Here is a 24180-nt window from a genome sequence, read left to right as displayed (position 1 = left end):
GACCTTGGAGGCCTTCTAGTCCAACCCCCTGCCGAGGCATGGTTATCCAACATTTTCTTAAAAATTTCCAGTGTTTGGAGCATTCACAACTTCTGCAGGCAAGTCGTTCCACTGATTAATTGTTCTAATTGTCAGGAAATTTCTCCTTAGTTCTAAGTTACTTCTTTCCTCGATCAGTTTCCATCCATTGCTTCTTGTTCTTCCCTCAGGTGCTTTGGAGAACAGCCCGACTCTCTCTTCTTTGTGGCAACCCCTGAGATATTGGAACATTGCTATCATGTCTGCTCTAGTCCTTCTTTTTATTAAACTAGACATACCCAGTTCCTGCAACCGTTCTTCATATGTTTTAGCCTCCAGTCCCCTCATCATCTTTGTTGCTCTTCTCTGCACTCTTTCTAGAGTCTCAACATCTTTTTTACATCGTGGTGACCAAAACTATACGTAATCATACGTAATCATTCTATGCGTTTTGCCTATTTATATCCTTTTTTTTTGGTGCCAATTTTTTTTTCATGTGTCCATGTCTATGTTTATACTGTTACTTGTTTCCTTGTACTTGTTGACAAATTAATAATAACAACAACTACAACAACTACAACTAGGTAATTTCATCAGCGCTAGTAAGCGTGGGGTTTGCTCCCTGTTTACTGTATATATAGTATATATAGTAGCTTCTCCTTTCAGTCTTGGTGTGATTTCCTCCTTGGGTAGTCCCTTGGTTAGGATACTGTTTTCTCTCCTTGATGGTTTGTCCAGTGTTAATCCCTGCTTATCTGGATATTGGTTGCTGGGTGCTGATTGAAAGACAGCTGCAGAATACCTATTGAATCAATCATCTATTTTAGCATTTAGCCTTATCTTTATGGAAAAGAAAAGACTAGGGGTGAGATGATAGCAGTCTTCCAATATTTGAGGGGCTGTCACAGAACTGAGGGGGGGGGTCAACCTATTCTCAAAAGCACCTAAAAGCAGGACAAGAAGCAACGGATGGAGACAAATCAAGTAGAGAACCAAACTAAAACTCTTAATCAGTGGAACAACTTCCTTCCAAAAGTTGTGAGGTTTTCAAGAGGAGACTGGACAGCCGTTTGTCTGGAATAAGGTCTCCTGCTTGAACGGGAGGGGGTTGGACTATAAGACCTCGAAGGTCCCTTCCAACCCTATTACTCTGTCATCTCCATCTAAACAGTCCCCAATTTCACCTACGTCCTCAGTTCCCCCTTCGTTGCCCTTGTCTGACCTGCTTCTAAAAGATCACCTCTCCTCCTTATTGTGTAACATCTCGAACGTGACCTGTTTCTCCAGATGTGACTCACTTGACGAGAAAAAGAGCTCAGGTGTTAGGTGGCAAGTCCCAAATCTTATTAAGATTCTGAAATGAGACTTCGTTAGAACAGTGATTGGGGGGGGGGAGAAAGAAAAACACGAGTTAATATTTTATCTCTTACATAACCTGGAAAACACAGCTTGCTTTTTGTTTTATTTTATTTGCCGGTTGCGTCTGATATTTCTTTCTCTTTTTTTTCCTCTCCCTTTCTCCTCCCCCCCCCCCACCTCTGCCGTGTCATCTTTGCTACCGATCTGTCGCGGAACGGTAGATTATAGTTTTTTCCCGTGAAGCAAAATACGGATGGGTTGAGAAGGGATCAACGCTGAGCGTTAACAGGCCCCCGCCCCCCGTCCAAAAACGGCGAGGAATTCTCTGATCGTTACTTAAATATGCATTGATTATTTGATTTGGAACAGCAATTATCCGTGTAAGAGACGGTGGACTCCCAAGGAAGTTGTCAAGCACAGGGAGATAATGGAACAGCTGAACAAGGGGACAGCGCAATGAGACGGAACAAAATCGGTTAAGGGAGGGAAGGAGCTTGGTCTGATTGGGCAAGCTTCACGCAAGCTCCAGATTAGGGATGCCTGGATTGTAATGAAGGAGGCCAGGCGGAAGGCGGAGAAGGTAGAAAGAACTCCATTGAGGAGGACAGGGTTGAGGGTTCCAGCTTTAGAGGATCACTGGAGGTAGAGTCCACGATAGCGGACAAAACAAAATTGGAACTGGATTTGGGGGCTGCAGCACTGCGAGGTTGTCTCCAAATTCCACGATCTGAGGTGGCCGGTTTAGTACAGGGTGATCAATTAAATCTTGGTTGTCTAAGATCTCATGAGGTTTTGGACCTCACAATTGGTTGTCGTTCCAGAGAAGTCCTCCAGTTAAAAGTTCCTTGCCATCCATCCATCCATCCATCCATCCATCCATCCAGTATCTTCTCTATAATCTGTCTGTAATCCATCCCCATCCATTTTCTATCTATCTATCTATCTTTCCTTCTAATAATATTCATACCGAGTGTCTGTCTGTCTGTCTGTCTGTCTGTCTGTCTGTCTCTGTCTGTCTGTCTGTCTGTCTGTCTGTCTGTCTGTCTGTCTGTCTCTATCTATCTATCTATCTATCTATCTATCATCTATCTCTATCTAATTCTATCTATCTATCTCTATCTATCTATCTCTATCTGTACATTCTCTCTCTTTCTCTCTGGATATCTATCTGTCTGTCTGTCTGTCTGTCTGTCTATCTATCTATCTATCTATCTATCTATCTATCTATCTATCTATCTATCTAATTCTATCTATCTGTCTATATCTATTTGTACATTCTCTTTCTCTCTGGATATCTATCTATCTATCTATCTATCTATCTATCTATCTATCTATCTATCTATCTATCTATCTATTTATCTATCTAATATTCATATTGATTGTGTCTGTCTGTCTGTCTGTCACTCTATCTAATTCTATCTATCTATCTATCTATCTATCTATCTATCTATCTATCTATCTATCTCTACCTCTACATTATCTCTTTCTCTGAATATCTATCTATCAGATCTATCTATCATCTATCTATCTATCTATTTATTTATCTATCTCTATCTCTACATTATCTCTCTTTGGATATCTATCTATCTATCTATCTATCTATCTATCTATCTATCTATCTATCTATCTATCTATCTATCTATCTATCTATCTAGCCAGCCAGCCAGCTTGGAATTAAATCCCAAACAAGCAAAGTCCGTTGTCTCCAAAGCAAACTGCTAAAATTGACACGGTTGTTCTCATCTATATAAATGCACATCATCTGCATAACTGCACAACGACACAATTAAATATTTGGCATAATTAGAAAACAGGCATAAAAATGTCAATCGTGTAATTACAAAAGGGATGCAGTTTTGCACCATAGCATAAATTTTGTCAATTCTCCCCGGGATAATCTGTCCGCCCCAAATTGTCGATTAAATTGTCGATGAAGATTTCATTGAATTTCTACACATTTCGTCTTCTCTGGATAACTCGTTTCCCCTCGTTTGAAACATCTCTCAGGATTTTGACCCAAACTGTGGCAACATTAATTTGCGGTTCATATAATTTGCTGTTCATGGATTTGTTGTCAATGAATTGTTTGCTTGCCTGCCTAACTTTTTAGATAGCAGCTTGCTGATTTCATTCTTTCATTTAGATCTGGCTGTTTGGGAAGGCATGAAATAGTGACATACACACACACACCCCACACACACACCTGTCCCCAAAAAAACACAATTTCAAAGGTACATGCAGCTATTTCAAACATGGCTGATTTCCTCTTCCTTCGAGGATAATGGAATTAACAGAGTTGGAGAGGATCTTTAGAGGTCTTCTGCACCTCTAGAACTGTCTGGTTTGGTTTCTGCAACTGCAGAAAAAACCATGGCTACCAACCTGCCTTCCATTGAGGACCTGTATACTGCAGGAGTCAAAAAGAGGGCTGTGAAAATATCTACAGACCCCTCGCATCCTGGACATAAACTGTTTCAACTCTGACCCTCAAAACGACCCTACAGAGCACTGCACACCAGAACAACTAGACACAACAACAGGTTTTTTCCCAAACGCCATCACTCTGCTTAACAACTAATTAACACTGTCAAACTATTCACTAAATCGGCACTACTATTAATCTTATCAACTTTCCCATCACCCATCGCCTCCTACTTATGTATGTATGACTGTAACCTTGCTGCCGGTATCCTTATGATTTATATTGATTGTTTCCTGATTGCTTATTTGTACCCTATGACCAACACGAAGTGAACCTTATGATTCTTGACGAATATATTTTATTTTTTTCTTTATGCCCACTGAGAGCCTGTGCACCAAAGACAAATTACTTGTTGTGTGCAATCACACTTGGCCAATAAAGAATTCTATTCTATTCTATTCTATTCTATTCTATTCTATTCTATTCTATTCTATTCTATTCTATTCTATCTATCTATCTATCTATCTATCTATCTATCTATCTATCTATCTATCTATCTATCTATCTATCTATCTAGAGTCTCATGGGTTTTTTTTAATATTGCATGACTTCCTTGAGGCTGGTGGGGTCTAGAAGAGGACTCGCTCCCAAGGCCTTCTGCCAAATAGGGAGAAACTTTTAACTTGATTTTCCTAAATACATCCCCAAACTGCAAAACATGTCATGAATATGAATCAACCAGACAAGATGGTTTTTTTTATTATTATTATTTTTTATTTGCATTTATATCCCGCCCTTCTCCGAAGACTCAGGGCGGCTTACACTATGTCAAGCAATAGTCTTCATCCATTTGTATATTATATACAAAGTCAACTTATTGCCCCCCCCCCAACAATCTGGGTCCTCATTTTACCTACCTTATAAAGGATGGAAGGCTGAGTCAACCTTGGGCCTGGTGGGACTTGAACCTGCAGTAATTGCAAGCAGCTGCTGTTAATAACAGACTGTCTTAGCAGTCTGAGCCACCAGAAGCCCTGGTGGTTGTCCAATCTATTCATGAAAATGATGGAGAACCCACAACTTCTGGAGTGAAGTTGTTCCACTGATTAATTGCTGGGAAATTCCTCCTTAGTTCTAGGTTGCTTCTCTCCTTGGTTAGTTTCCACCCGTTGCTTCTTGTCCTGCCCTCAGGGGCTTTGGAGAATAGCTCGACTCCCTCTTCCTTGTGGCAGCCCCTCAAATACCGGAACTGTGCTGTCAGATTCATCCCTAGTCCTTCTTTTCAACAGATTAGACAAATCGAATTCCCGCAACCGTTCTCCTTCTTCCTATGTTTTAGCCTCCAGCCCTCTAAATCAATGGTGGGTTGCTACCGGTTCGCCCTGGTTCGGACGAACCGGTAGTAGCAGTCATCTACAACAGACGTCATCAAATACGCTCTGCGCAAAGCGAGCGTGAGGGCGACGAACGAACCGGTAGCAAAGGTAAGCGAAGCCCACCGCTGCTCTCAATCGTCCTTGTTGTTCTTGCTCTGCCCTATTTTCCAGAGTCGCCACATTTTTGTAATGTGGTGACCAAAACTGGATGCAGTATTCTAAGGTCTTATAAAACAGTACTAATAACTTTGCGTGATTTGGAGTCTCCAGTGGTGAAATTCACATTTCCCCTCCCCCACCCCTAAATGTGTACCTTTTAGTTTTCAGGCCAGTCCTGGCTTTTAGTTCCTGCGAGTTGGCGCCTTCATTCACATGCGGGTCCCTGCTTTGGATGTTCTGCTGTTTAATGACTTCTGAACGCTTTTCTGTTTTAATATTTCTGGGATGCCGGCTTTGCAAGCCTGCTTTGAGGATTTCAACTCGAAAGAGTCTGGCATACATTTTTAAATACCTCTGCAGATAGCCCAGAGGGTCACACCTTGTTGCTCTCTTCTGTTCCCCCTGCAGGTGTAAATGTAATCTCCATGCCAACCAGTGCATTTTCAAAGAAGGAAATCTCCAGTGCGAATGTGAACATAACACAACGGGGCAGGACTGTGGCAGATGTAAGAAGAATTTCCGGAGCAAGTCGTGGAGAGCTGGATCCTACCTTCCCCGTCCCAACGGCTCTCCTAACGTGTGTAAGTATGGCGGGGAAGGCAGCTGCGAGCTGAAGTCCCACCGCCCGGCGTAGCATCGTGTCAACCATCAAAAGCCAAAGCAATTCCATGGGAAGCCTGTAGAGATGGAGACAGGAAAGTCACCTCAGGGACAAATCAAAGTAGAGAAGCCTGGAAGCGATCCGCTGAAAACTGTCAGCAGAAAGAATGGAAGCGCTATGGGTTGGTCAATTCCGTGCACGTCAGTTTCCATTAATTCTCCAAACAGGGAATGAATCCTCAGAATTTTGGGATTCGCCTCTCCCACTACAACAGGGATCTCCGAAACTAGACAACTTTTAAGTTTTGTCGACTCTGGCTCCCAGAATTCCCTAACCCAGCACTGGCAACTTTGAGACTTGTGGACTTCCAACTTCAGCTTTGAATTTGCAGAGCTGAAGTCCATAAGTCTTAAAGTTGCAAGCTTGGAGACTCGTGCGCGAGAAAAAAAAACCGCAGCCAGATTCCAAAATAAATCTGTTCCTAAGTTACCTCCCTACCTGTTCCCTGTTATTCATAATAATTTCCATCCGTTGTTTCTTGCCCTGCCTCCAAGTGCGTTGGAGAATAGGTGGAGCCCCTCTTCTTTGTGGTAGCCCCCCCCTTAGATAGCAGTCTTTTAATTAATTGATTGATTGATTAAATTTTTATGCCGTCCCATCTGCCCTACAATCTGACTCTGGGCGGCATCGTTAGCCTCCAGTCTGGCTAATCCTCGTTGACCGTCTCTTTCTCTCCTTTCTTCTCTTCCAGGTGCAGCTCCAAATTTTGGCAGTAAGTAAAAGGAAACAAAATTTAAAAAAAAAAAAGAAGAAGAAAAAGAAACAACCCCTCCCTCCCACCCCCCAAAAAAAACCCCACCAACCCAACGTGAAATGCAGATGAGTCTCGGTGGATGCTGTTTGATGGCAAAAAGGAGCTTTTTTTTGTTTTTTTTTAATTTCCCCCCCCCTCCATCCCTGTTTTTCGGTCTCCCGTTAACATCTGTCCAAGCATAAGTCTGCTTCTCTAATTGTGCCTCATCTCCCCGCCTGTCAAACATCTCTCTTTGAGTACAGTCGGAAACTTCATTGTCTTTGTCGTGCCGGTGTGTTCTTTGTCTCCCCAAGAGGTTTGTTAGCAAGGCGTAGAGGAAGGAAATAAAGTGTCTTTCGAAGAATGCTAGGGAGGGAGAGAGAGAGAGAGAGAGAGAGAGAGAATGGGACGGCTGTTTTCCCCATCTATGGCTTAAGAGCCTTGCAGGCAGTAAATTAAACTCTTATAAATTGGAGAGACTGCTTTAGATGGCTGAAGTCCCCCAGCCGCTTTTCGTAGGCTGAGGTGTGTGATACTTAGGAATGACCCTGCAAGCATGATACAGAGAGTCCTCGATATACGACCGTCATGAAGCCAGGCAATCGTCATCGTCTTTTAATCACCCCTTGCGGGGTGGAGTCTGGGCAACTGAATGGAGCCGAGTGTTTACTGGCCGGATGCCCTTCCCTGTCGCCGGTGCGGAGTTTTGTTCAGCAGATATATATTCTCATCGTGCCCAGAGATAGAAATATCTGCCTCTACCTAGGATCGAACTCACAGCCTCCTGATTGTGAGGCGAGAGCTCCACCTCTAGGCCACTGCAGCACTTTCATGAATCCTGGCAATGACGGTCATAACTTTGCAGAAATAGGTAAAGCAGGTTCTATTGACTGAATCTTTAGAGGTTTAAGGTTTAAGTTATCCAAATAGAATAGAATAACAGAGTTGGAAGGGACCTTGGAGGTCTTCTAGTCCAACCCCCTGCTCAGGCAGGAAACCCTACACCACTTCAGACAAACGCTTATCCAATCTCTTCTTTAAAAACTTCCAGAGTTGGAGCATTCACAACTTCTGGAGGCCAGGAGTTCCACTGGTTAATTGTTTTAACTATTAGTGTTCTAAATATTAGTGTGTTCAGATTCTCCAGTCAATACCACTGTACTCAAATCGTTATCATCACGATAATAGGCAGGAGATCCAATATAGGTAGTCCTCGACTTACAACAGTTCACTTAGTGACCGTTCAAAGATACAAGAGCACTGGAAAAAAAGGGATTGATGGCCTTGTTTCACACTTACGACCGCTGCAACATCCCCGTAATCCCGTGATCAAAACTCAGATGCTTGGCACCTGGCTCGTATTTATGACGGTCTCAGCACGTCCCCGGGCTCACGCAATCCCCTTTTGACCAGCAAAATCGGTGGAGAAGCCACTTCACAACGGTGTGACTCACTTAACAACGGCAGTGATTCACTTAACCACGGTGGCGAGACAGGTCGTAGAGCGAGGCGAAACTCCCTGAAATGTCTCACTTTGCAACGGAAATGTTGGGCGCTGTTCTGGTTGTCACTGACTTTGCTTGTCACAAGAAGGTCACAAAAGGGGATCGCGTGACCCCCGGGACATGGTGACTGTCATAAATTTGAATCGGTTGACAAGCGTCTGAATTTGGATCCCGTCCCCACGGGAATGCTGCAACGGTTGTAAGTGTGGAAAACGGGGATAAGTCACTTTTTTTTAGTGCCCTTGTAACTCTAAATGGTCACTGAATGAATGTTTGTTAAGTTGAGAGCTACCTGTGTTTCTCTTGTGTTTCTCTGCTTCAGAGATAGTATTTAGCCGGTTCAGACCGGTTTGCCCGAACCGGTGGCGCCCCGGCTCTATACCATCCCATTCAGGCACATTTTTGAGGCTGGGCGCATGTGCGGAAGGCATGCACGCCGACAAAGAGCATGCACGGAAGGCCATGTACATGTGTGGACGGGGCGCGTGCTCACGTTTTTGAACTGGTAGGGAACATAAGTGAATACCACCCCTGCTCTGTTCCCTTTAAAAAAAAAAAAAAGCAGCAAAGTTTTCATCAAGTTAACTTTAGGATGCATTTCCACTAACAAGGCTTTTTTAATTGGCGGCGAAAAATAATTTGATGGCTGGGGGAAAGGCAATGAAAGGGAAATGAATTCTTCACATCTCCGGCTAAGTTTTGTTTGGCTTCAAATGCGGCTTGCTGCAGAAGACGCAACTGGCTATATTCTAGATCCATTAAATCCTTCGTACCGCCACATTAATTTGCAAATTACGGTGGTCGAGATTACACACCCAATTTAAGCCCGCGAGAAAAACCAATGCAGAGTTTTGTGACAGCTTACGGAGCGATGGGGAACTTTTGAAGGTTCCAATGGACTCGATCAAACTTTAATTTATTGGGGCTTTCAAACTAATTTGACAAATCGAAGGAGCAGCTCCTCGCTGCTCAGCGATGGTGCCCCAAAGTGATTCAGGCCCGTTTGGACCGGGCGCCAACGCTTATTTTGCAGAGTTGCCCAAGCATTTTAAGGAATGGGACTCGATTGAATCCCATCCCATCTTGGTTTAGTTTGAATCAGATGTTTCAAATCTGTCTGAAACTGTTCGGATGGAATCGGGCTCAGCCCTGGTAAGAACCCAACTGTGGGGTTTTAGGGCGGGTACTCTTTTTTTAATTATTATTTGCATTTATATCCCGCCCTTCTCCGAAGACTCAGGGCGGCTTACAATGTGTTAAGCAATAGTCTTCATCCTATTTGTATATTTATATACAAAGTCAACTTATTGCCCCCCAACAATCTGGGTCCTCATTTTACCTACCTTATAAAGGATGGAAGGCTAAGTCAACCTTGGGCCTGGTGGGACTTGAACTTGCAGTAATTGCAAGCAGCTGCTAATAACAGACAGACTTAGTCCGTTGAGCCACCAGAGGCTCTTCATTCCTAGAGCGAGCTTTTGCTAAAAGAGAATGCCTAAGAAATTCAGATATTTTTTTTAATTAAACAAAAGCGACCCAATAACTCAGTTAGCAGAATAACAGGGTTGGAAGGAACTTGGAGGTCTTCTAATTGCTCAAGCAGCAGACCCTATGCCATTCCAATCAAATGACAGATAATAATAACAGAATAATGACAGATAATAAAAGAATAAGAGAGCTGGAAGGGACCTGGGAGGTCTTTTAGTCTAACCCCTTGCTCAAGCAGGAGACTTCGGCCGAAGAGGTTGTAGAAAAAAAATGCTTTTAAAAGTTTTTAAAAAAAAAGTTGGCCACGCCCACCCACTCACATTACCCACCGCCACCACCAAGCCATGCCCACAGAACCGGTAGTAACAAATTTTGCATTTCACCCCTGGATTAGTGGATTCATTTCCCAAGGCCACAGAACCAACCTGCATCCGAGAAGACTCTCTTAAGGGATCGGCGTTCTGATTTTCTTTCCTTTCATTTTTTTTTTCCTCCGCCCGCCTTTACTTCTCTCCGGATAGCAAAGGAGCCGCCCAAGCCAGTAACTAACCGTCCAGTTATCGTCCTTACAACTATCATGTCCAAAACCACGCTTAGTACCACCTATGCCACGGAATCCTCTTGGGTGCCCACCACTCCCCTCATTACAACGCAGCAACCAGGTGGGTGCAGAGCGTAGTTGGAGACTCCTGCCCCTCCAGCGATAGCCCCGGTAGATAGTGTATAGCTTAGTTCTGTGCTTCTCTCGCCAGCTTTGGCTTCCCTGCTGCCCGGATGACCTACGTCGTGTCGGTGAGAGGTAAGGTGGGAAGATCCTGACCCGCTTTGGCTTGCTAGTCTCTTCCCCCCCTCCTCGTTAGGGGGATAAATGGGGAGCCTGGATTAAAAAAAAAAAAATTAGGCTGCTTGCTGGCGCAAGGCTACCCATTTGTCAGCCGGAGAGCTTGTGCGTTTGCCCAGCTAATTAATGAAAGGGAAGATCATCCCTGGGACGGATCCCATTAATAACGGACCCCGGCCCCTCCCTGCTGAGTAGCAGGTGCACGGTTCTCCAGGAAGGGCTTTGTAAGCAGTGGAAGAAAGGAGGAGGGAGGGAGGGAGAGAGAGAGAGCAAGAGAGAGAGAGATGATAGAGAGAGGCATTAGAGATAGATAGATGATAGATAGATAGATAGATAGATAGATAGATAGATAGATAGATAGATAGATAGATAGATAGATATAGATAAGATAGATAAGAGAGAGCTAGAAAGAAAGAAAGAAAGAGATAGATAGATAGATGATAGATAGATAGATAGATAGATAGATAGATAGATAGATAGATAGATAGATAGATAGATAGATAGATAGCCCTCACCCTTCCTTGAATAGCAGGTGCACGATTCTCCAAGAAGGAGTTAGGAGTTATTAGCAGTGGAAGAAAGGAAGATGAATGGATGGATGGATGGATGGATACAGAAAGACAGACAGACAGACCTAGATAGGTATAGCTAGAGATAGAAAGATATACGATAGAGATAGATAGAATAATAGATAGATAGAATAGGATGGATAGATAGATAGATAGATAGATAGATAGATAGATAGATAGATAGATAGATAGAGATGGACGGACAGACAGACAGACACTCAGTATGAATATTATTAGATAGGAAAGATAGATAGATAGATAGATAGATAGATAGATAGATAGATAGATAGATAGATAGATAGATAGATAGATAGATAGAGCTATACAATAGAGACAGAGAGAGAGAGATACGATAGATTAGAGAGACAGGCAGGCAGACAGACAGATAGATAGATAGAAATGGATAGATATACGGGGAGAGAGAGAAATATCAATAAAAGACAATATTTGTAGCTCAGGGTTGAACTGTAGGGTCTTTAGTGCTCTCTGAGCGTGGTCATTTTCTTGCAGACTTTTCATTACCAAACTAGGTAACATCATCAATGCCCTCTGCAAGACGACCATCAGGTTCAGAGAGCGCTTAGGACCCCCCATTCCCCCACACAGATAGATAGATTGATACTGTGGATAGATAGATAAATAAATATGGAGGGAGAGATTCTGTAGAGCCCCCTCCCAAGGCCAGCCAGGGAACGAAGGGCGTTTTCATTATATTAGCAGTTCTTATCCAATCTATCAGGGGATTCCGTTGAAGGAAGCGCACAGGCTCTCCCGTGGCTAATCTAGGCACTTCGTCAATTTGTGCTGCTCTCTTATAGACCTGTATTTGGATGTACGTCTGCTCAGAGCCTACGGGACCTCCTTGCAATTAAGTAAATATATGGACAGCCTGAACATCTCTCTGCCCATTAAGCTCCTTTAAACCTCTTTCGTTATCGAGACAGGCTGAGTTGTGCGTCGAAGTCCGGCTGAGAAAACGTAGCGCCTTTGATAGCAATGCATCCAACGCACAGTTTGAGAACGGTTGAGGTTGACGGTCTACAAGTTGTCTTATCATTACGGTCGTATCAATAGAAGAGAGTATTTGAATTGTTGAATTGTGGGCTCCTTAGTGGCCTCTGAGCTTGGTCGTTTTCTTGCCGATGTTTCATTACTCAACTAGCTAACTTCATCAGTTCTGTGTATAAACAGTGACTGTATATTACCCAGCTAGACAAAAACATCAGTGCTAGAAGGAAGTGGGGTATGAGAAGGAGGAGGACTATGGGATCTTTGGTGGTCTCCGAGCTGTGTTGTTTTCTTGCAGACATTTCACGAACCAACTAGGTAACATCATCAGTGCTAGGAGTGTGACTTGCTCCCTCTTTATATACAGTATCTCTGAGCTTGTTTGTTTTCTGATGTTTGGTAACATCAACACCAACCCAAGACCATAGAAATGGAACATAGAAACTTTTGCAGAAAAGTTTGTGGGTGGAGCTAATGAGCGGATCACGGTCGGTTGGTCTTCTGATAACTGGAAGTCTTGTCATTGGCCAAGGTCAAAAACGGAAGCCATTTTGAGAGCACGCCCATCGCCTGCTCACTAATTTCCAGCACTCTCATCCAAAATAGATGGGCAAAGAATTCTCCTAATTCTTCTGAGTCATGGGAGGGCGGAAATGTCCATCCAACTCAAGCCATGATGGTCAACTTGCTCTCAATCAGTATGTAACATTCCGATTATTCAAAAAAGGGAGAGAAGAAAAGAAAGAAGAAGAAGAAGAAGAAAAGAAGAAGAAGTATAAAGTTGATTGAATACGGTATTTGTAAAGTCTCTTCCCCTTAGAGATGCCTTTTACACACACTAGATCAGGCTACCAGCTGTTTTCCAAAGCTTCGGAAAAAAGGCGAAATATAAAAACGAACACATAAATTACGGCTCAATCGATAAAATTAATCCTTAACTCTGTTTTTCAGCCAATCGCACCTCAACTTCGGTGGTTAAAAAAAAAAAAAAAGGTCCCTGCCCATTAATCATCTGAAGTGGAATTGATTTATCTACCAGCTGAAGGAGTTACATCTTGCAAGACCCATTAAGTTGCAGGAATTGGCTTCAATATCGCATGCAAATTAGTTTTGATAGATTAGGTGCCATCAAGTTGATATTGAGTCTCAGAAACCACAGAGATAGATTTTCATCAGGATGATCTGTCCCTCACTAGTCCTTCACATCTTCCTCCACCGTAGCCATCACAACTTCTTCTTCTCCTTCCTTCTACCTAGCTTCTAGTTGTCCTCTTCTTCTCCTTATTTCCACCTAGTTTCTGGTTGTTCTCTTCTTCTCTTTCCTTCCATCTTTCCTAGCATCACCGCCGTCTCTAGAAGACAGGGTCTTCACTTAATGTGTCCTTAATTGGATAATTTGAGCTTGGTTATTTGTGCTTCTAGTCAAAACTCCGCAACGATTTGTTCGATGAACCATTGGTTTATTGTTTTGGCTGTCCAGAGTCTTCTTAGGAGTCTTCTCCAACCTCCCCTAAGCATCTGTTGTCTTCTGATGGACTTCAAATCCTAACTTTTGCTTCTGTGGAATGTCGCAGAATGGCTCGCTCTATTTTGATATTCACGCAAATTATAACTCGGCCTTGGAGGTCTTCTGTAGGCCTCCTTAGCAAAGGTAGGAGATCTTATACCATCCATAACTTCTGGAGGCAAGCTGTTCCACGGATTAATTGTTGTCATTGTCAGGGAATTTCTCCTTAATTCTAGATTGGATGTCTCTTGGATAAGTTTCCATTTGTTACTTCTTGTAGCTTCCGCTCATTGCTTCTTCTCCTGCCCTCAGGTGATTTGGAGGATAAACCTCCTCTCTTCTCTGTGACAGGCCCCTCATAATATCACCCCCTAATCCTTCTCTTTGTTAGGATGAACGTACCAAGTTCCCTTAGTTGTTCGCCATAAGGTTTAACCTCCAGTCCCCTCATCATGTTTGTTCTTTTTGTTGTGACCCAGGCCCAAATAGGTAGTAATAAACTCAGTCCATGAAAAAACAAGCAAGCTTTATTCGAACAGCTGAGAATTTACTTCGTTCCCAGCATCCGTTCAACTCAAATTAAAGCAAATTCTTCTCAACACAAATTCCTCAGTTCTCTCGCAAACCTTTGGTCCAATTAGGCAAACTGCCAAAGGCCTTTCTTGGCAAACGTTCACAAGTCACAAAAATAAAGGCAAGACGTAGACAAAGCAGAAGACGAAGCTACCAACATTGTTTTCCGGCAAAGCTCAAATACCGTTGCTCGTCTGTTTTAAGCCTTATGGGAGGGGCCAATCATCTCTTGGCCTTACTCCCGAGTTGTCCTCTTTGCTTGAGCTGCTGTTGCCTTCTGGCAGCTCTTCTCATGCGTGCATTAGGAACAGGCTCCTCCTGTTCCTCTGCCTCACTACTGTCAGCCTCTAGAGGGTCTGGAGTCCACACCTCACTTCCCGATGGCCCTGGCTTCACCTCAGCCTCATCGCTGTCCAACTCCATTGCCAGTTCCGTAGGCTGTTGACAGACCACAACAGCTCTTCTCCGCGCTCTTTCTAGAGTCTTAACAACCTTTTTGTATTGTGATGACCAGAACTGGATTCCGTTTCCCAAATGTGGCCTCACCAGTCCTTTATAAAGTGGTGCTAACACTTCTCGTGATGTTGATGCTATCCCTCTGTTGATACAGTCTAGGACTGCATTGGCTTTTTTGGCAGCTGCAACACACTGCTGGCTCATATGATACGAGCCGATACCAGTGGTGGGTTTCACATTATGTTACTTCCAGTTCGCCCTGTGTGCACTCACAGGTGGGCAGATGGATGGGGCGAGCGCATCCACGATTTCCACTGCTGGTTGAATATCACCTCTGGTCGATACCTTTCAACGCAGAAGGAGAAAGGCCACTTCATTCATGCTATTGCTATTCCCTATTTGGATTTAAAAAGAAAGGTGAAGATTCCAAATCTTCACCGACTTTTGCTTTCTACTTTTTTTTTAATTTATTTATTTCCCAACCTTTATGGCTGTTGAGCTGATCTTTTCCCTCCCTCTCCTCTGGAAGCGATGCAAAAGCCATCCATAAATGTCCATGGGATTCCTGGCTTGGCAGCTCAGGGCTAGGTGAATTAATAAGGCTTTTCTCTCTCTCTACAAGCTGAACTGGGGAAGGTGTATATGCAAAAAAGCAAAAATGCCTTCAGGGCAGCTTCTTTTATTGTGACTCTAATTAAGCCCTTGCCAATTTGTGCTGGGCCATCTTCCTAATCTAGTTGAAAGCCCCATTAATATCCATGTGTTGCCGTTTCCATTTATCCAAGTTCTTTAAAAATACAGCTTTAAAGAAGGAAGAGGAGAAGGAGGAGGAGGAGGAGAAAAGAAAAGAAGGAGAAAAAGAAAAAGAAGGAGGAGGAGGAGAAGGGAGGGAGAGGAAGAAGAAAGAAGAAGAAGAAGAAGAAGAAGAAGAAGAAGAAGAAGAAGAAGAAGAAGAAGAAGAAGAAGAAGAAGAAGAAGAAGAAGAAGAAGAAGAAGAAGAAGAAGAAGAAGAAGAAGATTGTATTGGCAGTGTTTGATGAAACTAAAAGGCAGAAGAGTTGTTGGAAAGGAAGAAGAAGAAGAAGAAGAAGAAGAAGAAGAAGAAGAAGAAGAAGAAGAAGAAGAAGAAGAAGAAGAAGAAGAAGAAGAAGAAGAAGAAGAAGAAGAAGAAGAAGAAGAAGAAGAAGAAGAAGAAGAAGAAGGAGAGGAGGACTGTATTGGCAGTTTTTGATGAAACCAAAAGGCAGAAGAGTTGTTGGAAAGTAGATATTTTTGTCAGATTAGGATGGTCCAATTAGAGAAGGACATTTTCATGGGAGTCTCTGCTGGGGATGGACAATCCAGAGTTAGGTTGTTCTCAAGGAACAAGAAGGATGCTCCTCTTGAAGACAACTCAGGCATTTTTTGCAGAATACGGTTGTTGTGCCGATCCTTCATGGTTCATATTTGTGATTTGGCAAGTCAAATCAATTCGATTCCAGCTTGGATTTTGTTTGGAGTTCTATTCCAGACCTGCTTTGATGAGGATCACCTCACTCCCCTACGGGGGCCACGACACCTCAGGTAACACCTGGAGACCAACCAGGTCAAAAAAACACACCCCGTTTACATTTGCTAAACCCTACATCTGCTCCCACCCCTGGAAATGATGGACTTCCTAGGATTTGCTGAAACTCAAAGCAATTCCTTTCTACGCCCAATTTTCCCTGAATCTCTTTTCCAGCAACTGAACAATTTCCGAGCTCAGGATTTCTTGATCCTCTTCCTAACCATCTTTCTTTCTAAAGTGACAGGTCTCTTCTGTTGCTTATTTATAGAACGGCGTCTCTTAAAAAGGATAGCACCTTTCTTGGGTGTTTGTTGGGAACCACCCTTGAAGACGCACACCCACACAGTTCTATTTCTATTTTCTTGTTAATGGAAAGCCGTTGCGCGTGTCGTCCACTTTCTTGCATGGATAAAAAGTTGGAGAGGAACGGCGGCTAGCCTCCCAGGTGGAAAGATGCCACTGCACCAACATCAGTGCAGTGCTTAAAAAAAAAAAAGCTTAAAAAACTTAGCTTAAAAAAAAATAGCTTACAAAAATAGGCTATGTAAGTCCTGAGTTAATACCAAGAGCACGGTTTGAGGGCACAGTCACTTTAACATAATTTGACTTTTGTGTTGTCTTTGCAAGAAAGGACCAGTTCTTCTGGGTTGACCTTCTTGGAAGATAATGTCACCCCAGCCAAGACTGACGTGGACTCAGAAGGTAAGAAACACCTGCTACGGCCAACTTTAGCTTCCTGTAGGAACTGTATCTGGTAGCACAACACCTCCTTTCCGCCCTGCTAGCGTCCATCCTCCTTGCTTTGTGCTCTACGGTGTGTGTTGATGTGAGCTGACATGGCTAGAGGGAGCTTCAGAAGCAGTGGTAGACCCCAAAGATGGTGCTAAGTAGTGGTGAGATTGTTCTTGGGTCAACTGCTCAGGATGCTTTTGAGAAGAAGAAGGAAAAGATAGTTTCTCCATCCCAGTGTTTCCACAAGTAGATTAGGAGCTGTCGACTCTCTTTGTGCGGTGTTGTGTTGTGCTGATAGACGTGGCTTCCGTGATAACAAGGGGACCTTAAATGCTTTGGGGAACGTCAAAATTGTCTTCATGCTTGCAGGAAACAGGTTTCTTTTGGGTGGAGGATCAGCACGGAGCTGTACAATGGTGCTGAAGCGCATCTTGACTATCAGTCCAAACGTGACAACTTTTTAAGACTCGTGGACTTCGACTCCTGGAATTCCTCTGTCAGCCATGCTGGCTGGGCAGTTCTGGAAGTTGAAGTCCATCAAGTTGCCAAGTTTGAAGAGCCCTGATCCTGACCCTTGCGATAGCATACCTCATTTCCCAAAATTCAGGTTTTCTTCCAGGAGGCTCATAGATCAAGAAGAGCCAATCGGGTGACCTCCAGAAGTTTTGAACGTCAATCAGCTCCTGTTGGTACGGCCAATGGCAAAAGATTGTGGGAGATGATGCTCAAAACATCTAGAGCAGCGGTTCTCAACCTGTGAGTCGCGACCCCGTTGGGGGTCGAATGACGATTTGCCAGGGGTCGCCTAAGACCATCGGAAATATGGGAAGTATACTTGCGAAGAATCGCGCTCCAATGGTTGACTTTTCAAGCCAGCTGCAGGCTCTTCAAATCGCTAGCCGAATTCAGCTTCAGGCGCGATGAATTAAAAAAGAGAGAAATCTTTGCTCTGATGTCTCCTTCTCAAGCCAGCTGCAATCACTCCCAATCGCTAGCCTAATCTGGCTTCAGGCGCCATAAACTTAATAGGGGAGGAGTCTCCGCTTTAATGCCTCCGTCCTCAAGGCAATCGCAAGCAGTTCAGATCGCTAGCCAATACGGCTTCAGGCGCGATAAACTTAATAGGAGGAGTCTCGCTTTAATGCCTCCGTCCTCAAGGCAATCGCAAGCAGTTCAGATCGCTAGCCAATACGGCTTCAGGCGCGATGAATTAAAGAGAAATCTTTGCTCTGATGTCTCCTTCTCAAGCCAGCTGCAGGCTCTTCAAATCGCTAGCCTAATCTGGCTTCAGGCGCGATGAATTAAAGAGAAATCTTTGCTCTGATGTCTCCTTCTCAAGCCAGCTGCAGGCTCTTCAAATCGCTAGCCTAATCTGGCTTCAGGCGCCATAAACTTAATAGGGGAGGAGTCTCCGCTTTAATGCCTCCGTCCTCAAGGCAATCGCAAGCAGTTCAGATCGCTAGCCAATACGGCTTCAGGCGCGATAAATTCAAAACGAAAATAATTGTACGGTTGGGGTCGCCACATCGTGGGGAATTGTATTAAAGGGGTCGCAGCACTATAAAGGTTGAGAACCACTGATCTAGAGGGAACCAGCTTCCTCGCTTATTATCAGTTGCAAAGTATACAGATTGAGTAATTTATGGGTATCGAACCTCAAGTGCATCGTTCAAAAACATGTCTTATGATTAACCCATTCATTCTCAAGACGTCGACGCCAAAACAGGCTGGTTCCAACCATAAGTGAGCGAATGAATCATCATCGCATGGATTTGCACCTGAGCCATGAACCAGGGTGGGACCAGCGTTCCTGGTCTGTCTGGTTTTAAAGATGGCTAAACTAAAAATAGGTTGAGGTTAACGCAATTGAATAGGCTCCGATGTCTTAGCAAGCCTTGAGGGGGTGAATCGCAGGCCGGAGGTAAGGGTCCTGCGATGGTCGTAAGCACGAGGACCACTTTCTCCAGTGCCGCTGTAACTTCAAACAGCCATGAAACGAATGGTTGTAAGTCAGGCTACCTGGATTCAGGTAGAGCTACCAGATTGGGATTGCAAATGTCCACTAGAGAGCAGCAGGGAACTATCAAAAGATGCCCTCTAGTGGTTGGTAGGAGCAGTGAAGGCCGGATCACAGATACTGTTAAACTGAACGCCTCTATATTTAGCCTTGTTCTATTCTAACCTATCTATCCCAGGTTTTCAATTCAGAGGTGACAGAGGAGATGGGGGTAAAAAATGAGAAATATGGCTGCATGGTGTTCCAGGTGTCCAAATTGCAGGCAAATATGCTTTATTTAGAAGCAATTTCGCGAGGAGTCATCTCCGAACATGCTCCGAGTGATCCAAGGGCAGGCGTAATTGAGCACCTTGGCATCCTGGTTTGACACACTCAGACCTAATTAGACGATGCTTTGAATTTTTAACCGGCTTTCTCTCCTGCATGGAGCGGTTTCCCAAATCCCCCGGGGGATAGGCAGGTGGGTTGGGTGGGGGGGTTATGATAATGGCAGTCAGGGTCCCCCTGCACTGTGAGTGGGGGGTGGGGGGGAAAGGATGCTCTTCGAAGATCAGCTGCAGAGACCGGTCGCTGCATCCTCTCCTTTATTTTAAATAAAATGCTAAATCAACGGAAATCTTTCGAAACGGATAAGATTTTGGCCATTGTAAAGGAGAATCCTAAAACATCACAGGTGAGAAACCTGCAGGGTCATAAAAAGATTGATGTGGAAGGATTGAATGGAATGGAATGGTTAGGAGAGGAGTAGAGTAGAGTGGAGCGGAGCGGAGTGGAGTGGAATGGAATGGAATAGGATAGGATAGAATTGAATCGAATAGAATGAATAGAATAGAATAGAATAGAATAGAATAGAATAGAATAGAATAGAATAGAATAGAATAGAATATGGAATATGGAATGGAATGGAATGGAATGGAATGGTATAGTATGGTTAGAAGTAAAGTAGAGTAGAACAGAACAGAACAGAACAGAATATGGAATGGAATGGAATGGAATGGAATAGAATAGAATAGAATAGAATAGAATAGAATAGAATAGAATAGAATAGAATAGAATAGAATAGAATAGAATATGGAATGGAATGGTATGGTATAGTACGGTATGGTATGGTATGGTTAGAAGTAGAGTAGAATAGAGTAGAACAGAACAGAACAGAACAGAACAGGGAATAGAATAGAATAGAATAGAATAGAATAGAATAGAATAGAATAGAATAGAATAGAATAGAATAGAATAGAATAGAATAGAATGTGGACTGGACTGGACTGGACTGGACTGGACTGGAATGGAATGGAATGGAATGGAATGGAATAGAATAGAATAGAATAGAATAGAATAGAATAGAATAGAATAGAATAGAATAGAATATGGAATGGAATGGTATGGTATGGTATAGTATGGTATGGTATGGTTAGAAGTAGAGTAGAATAGAGTAGAACAGAACAGAACAGAACAGAACAGAACAGAACAGGAATAGAATAGAATAGAATAGAATAGAATAGAATAGAATAGAATAGAATAGAATAGAATAGAATAGAATAGAATAGAATGTGGACTGGACTGGACTGGACTGGACTGGACTGGTTAGAAGTAGAGTAGAGTAGAGTAGAATAGAACAGAACAGAACGTGGAATAGAATAATTGAATGGAATGGAATATAGAATAGAATAAGAATAGAATGGAATGGAATGGAATAGAATATAGTATGGAATAATATGGAATAGATTAGAATTAGTCCCTGATTTACGACCTCAGTTTAGCCCAAATTTCCGTTGCTAAGCGAGCCAATTAAATGAATTCCCCCCCCCCATTTTATGACCTTTCTTGCCACACTTGTTAAGTGAATCTGACTTTCCCTGACTTTCCTTCGCTTTTGAGAAGGTCGCATGAGACCTAGGGATGCTACAACCTATATACGAGCCAGTTGCCCAGCATCCAAATTTTGATCACACGACCGTTTTTCACACGGTCGTAAGTGTGAAAAAAAATGAACAAATCGCTTCCCCCCCACCCCCAGTGCCGTTTCGAACGGTCACTAAACAAACGGTTGCAAGTCAAAGACTACCCGTAGCCGAAATGACTTAACGGACACATGTTTCATTTTAACAACTGCAGCAATTCTCTTCAACCACAGACACACACACACACCCGGCAAAAGAAATGATGGTTAAAATCAGGCATGAGTCACTTAAACAAACTGCTTTGATTAGCAACCAAATTCTTGGTTCCAACTGTGGTCGTAACTCCAGGATGAACTGGGTCAGGTTTTCCATCCCTCTCCTGGCGCACTCAGCCCAGCTTTGGGGGTTCAGGAGTCCAGCCAGAGGTGGGCAGCACATGAATTAACAACCATGTCAGGGTTCCAAGTAACACCCCACCCCCAACGAAAGAAGGTTACCAACAAACCGGTTGTCCCAGCACCGAAAACGTGAGTGTGCTTCTGTGCATGCATTTTGCTCACGCGCACGGCTTGCACACATGCATGTGTGCTTAAAAAATGCAACTAAATAGGACGGCTTAGCGCTGGAGCGGGTAGGCCCCCCCCCACTCGCAGGTCGCAACTACCGGTTCGCTCGAACCGGCTGAATCCAATTCCTGAGTCCAGCCCTTTTCCTCAACTTCCTTCCTTCAAACCTAGGAGAGCTGGAGGGGGAACTCCCCATCTTTTATCAGCTGCTGGGAGAAAGAGAGACACACCGTTTCCAGCGCACAATTCTCTTTTTCCACCCACGCTTTCGGGCGAGCGCTGGCTGGCTGCTGACACTCGGCTGGGGAGCGTGGTTTATGTGCTGTCTCATTCGGAGGTTTCAGAACAGGACCGCTGGCAGCGAGTCTCGGGGAAAAATAAAAACTATCAGGCCCTGATCACGGGGTGATCAAAAAGGATACCGAGGCCCAGCAGCGAGAATTATGTATGCACAAAAGTGGAAAGTATACCTTTCCAGTTTTGGAGAGTATATTGAAAGGTATACGGAAAGTATACCTATAGATGAAAATGTAATAAAGAAAATATTAGACTTTGCCAAAATGAGCAGGTAAACGATGAGAATCAAGGATAAACAGAATATTATTTAACATGGGAGTTATTTTATAAATGGTTAGAAAACAGAAGCAGAAGTCAGTAAATGTATAATTAAGGATGATTAATAAAATAGAGTTAAATGTAGATATAGATATCGATATATCTAGAAGCATAACATTATAAGCATATTATTATTATTATTATTTTATTTACACAAAATGACAGTATATACAATAAACGAGATAACTATGTTGGATTTCGTATCACAGTTCACTAGTTGAACCCTTCTTCTTCTTCTTCTTCTTCTTCTTCTTCTTCTTCTTCTTCTTCTTCTTCTTCTTCTTCTTCTTCTTCTTCTTCTTCCTCCTCCTCCTCCTCCTCCTTCTCCTTCCTCCTCCTCCTCCTCCTCCTCCTCCTCCTCCTTCTTCTTCTTCTTTTCCTCTTCCTCCTCCTCCTCCTCCTCCTCCTCCTCCTCCTCCTCCTTCTTCTTCTTCCTCCTCCTCCTCCTCCTCTTCCTCCTCCTTCTCCTTCTCCTTCCTCCTCCTCCTCCTTCTCCTTCTTCTTCTTCTTTTCTTCCTCCTCCTCCTCCTCCTCCTCCTTCTCCTCCTCCTCCTTCTTCTTCTTCTTTTTCTTCTTCTTCTTCTTCTTCTTATTGGATTACATTTTATTACAGATTATATTGTACAGAACAACCAGAAGTGAAGATTATCACTGCCCTAGATAATTTTGCTATGGGGCTCAATGAGGGAAGAGGGCGCAAGGAGCCAGGAAGGCGGCCCTGCTAACTTCTCCATCGGCTCAATTTTCAAATTTAGACGGTGGTCAGGAAGGAAAAGCCCTTGAGGAGATACGGACCGAGCGGCGCAAATGTCGCGCCTTGCCTTCTAGGTTGTTGGGAGAACCTTGGGGGAAATGGATGACATTATCCTGCCCTCCTTCTCTACCTCCCAGGGGGGGCATTATGAGAGACAGTTTGGCCTAGTGGTGAAGGCACCAGCCTGGAAACCGAGGGATGGTGAATTCTAGTTCTGTCGTAGGCGTGAAAGTTGACTGGTTGACTCTGGGCCAACAACCAGGAGATGGTAAGTTCTAGTCCCGTTTTAGGCATGAAAGTTGATTGGGTGACTCTGGGCCAATCACTAGGAGATGGTGAGTTCTAGTCCTTAGGTATGAAAGTTGACTGGGTGACTCTGGGCCAATAACCAGGAGATGGTGAGTTCTAGTCCTGTTTTAGGCATGAAAGTTGATTGGGTGACTCTGGGCCAATCACTAGGAGATGGTGAGTTCTAGTCCCGTTTTAGGCATGAAAGTTGACTGGGTGACTCTGGGCCAATAACCAGGAGATGGTGAGTTCTAGTCCCATTTTAGGCATGAAAGTTGACTGGGTGACTCTGGGCCAATAACCAGGAGATGGTGAGTTCTAGTCCCGTTTTAGGCATGAAAGTTGATTGGGTGACTCTGGGCCAATCACTAGGAGATGGTGAATTCTAGTCTCGTCTTAGGCATGAAAGTTGACTGGGTGACTCTGGGCCAATCACCAGGAGACGGTGAATTCTAGTCCCACCTTAGTGATGCAAGGCAGCTGGGTGACTTTCAGCCAGTCCCTCCCTCTTCTCACAACCCACCTCACAGGGCTGTTGTTGCGGGGAAAACAAAGAGGAAGCTATGTGGAATACGTTCCCTGCCTTGAATTATTTGCAAAACTAATAAGGGTTGGATGCAAATGAAATTAACAAATTAACAACATGGGGCAGACGTCGTCAGGCTAAGAACTGTGGATACCGCCAAGGAGCACTTGGGGATCAGCAGAATTCAGAGGGAAGGAGGGGGTAGTGGACGTTTCTTAAGTGGTTGGTCTTGCCCGCAAGATGCCAAAGTTGGCACCTCTAGAGCCCGATGTGTGTGCCAGAGCGAATTCTAATGGAATTACTGCAGTCATAAAAACTGCTTCAGGTGGCAAATGTAAAGAAAGGCAATGCCAGGAGAATAAGGACAGCTGGGGTCATCAGCTCTTGGCTGGCATCTCTTTCCTCGCCCCGGGCCAGCAGCGTAGTTACAGAGTCACAGAGTGGGAAGGGACCTCTCGAGGTCTTCTAGTCCAACCCCCTGCTCAAGCAGGAGACCCCCACACCATTTCAGACAGCTGCCCAATCTCTTCTTAAAAGCCTCCTCTTTTCGTTGCGTA

The 24180-nt window shown here is 43.8% G+C and overlaps 1 protein-coding gene across 3 annotated transcripts in view; it reads left to right on the top strand.

Moving 5' to 3' along the window:
* Nucleotides 1-24180, top strand: part of NTNG2 (netrin G2) — a 77947-nt gene that overhangs the window by 44375 nt on the left and 9392 nt on the right. For all 3 annotated transcript variants that reach the window (XM_058159462.1, XM_058159461.1, XM_058159459.1), the window contains 2 exons: nucleotides 5743-5915; nucleotides 6687-6707. In XM_058159462.1, coding sequence (XP_058015445.1) covers nucleotides 5743-5915; nucleotides 6687-6707 — 194 coding nt within the window. The remainder of the gene's footprint in view (nucleotides 1-5742; nucleotides 5916-6686; nucleotides 6708-24180) is intronic.

The sequence above is a fragment of the Ahaetulla prasina genome, chromosome 16, assembly GCF_028640845.1.
Source record: "Ahaetulla prasina isolate Xishuangbanna chromosome 16, ASM2864084v1, whole genome shotgun sequence".
NCBI lineage: Eukaryota > Metazoa > Chordata > Lepidosauria > Squamata > Colubridae > Ahaetulla > Ahaetulla prasina.
Note: the sequence above shows the minus strand (reverse complement) of the source record. Positions and strands in the feature narration are given on the sequence as shown.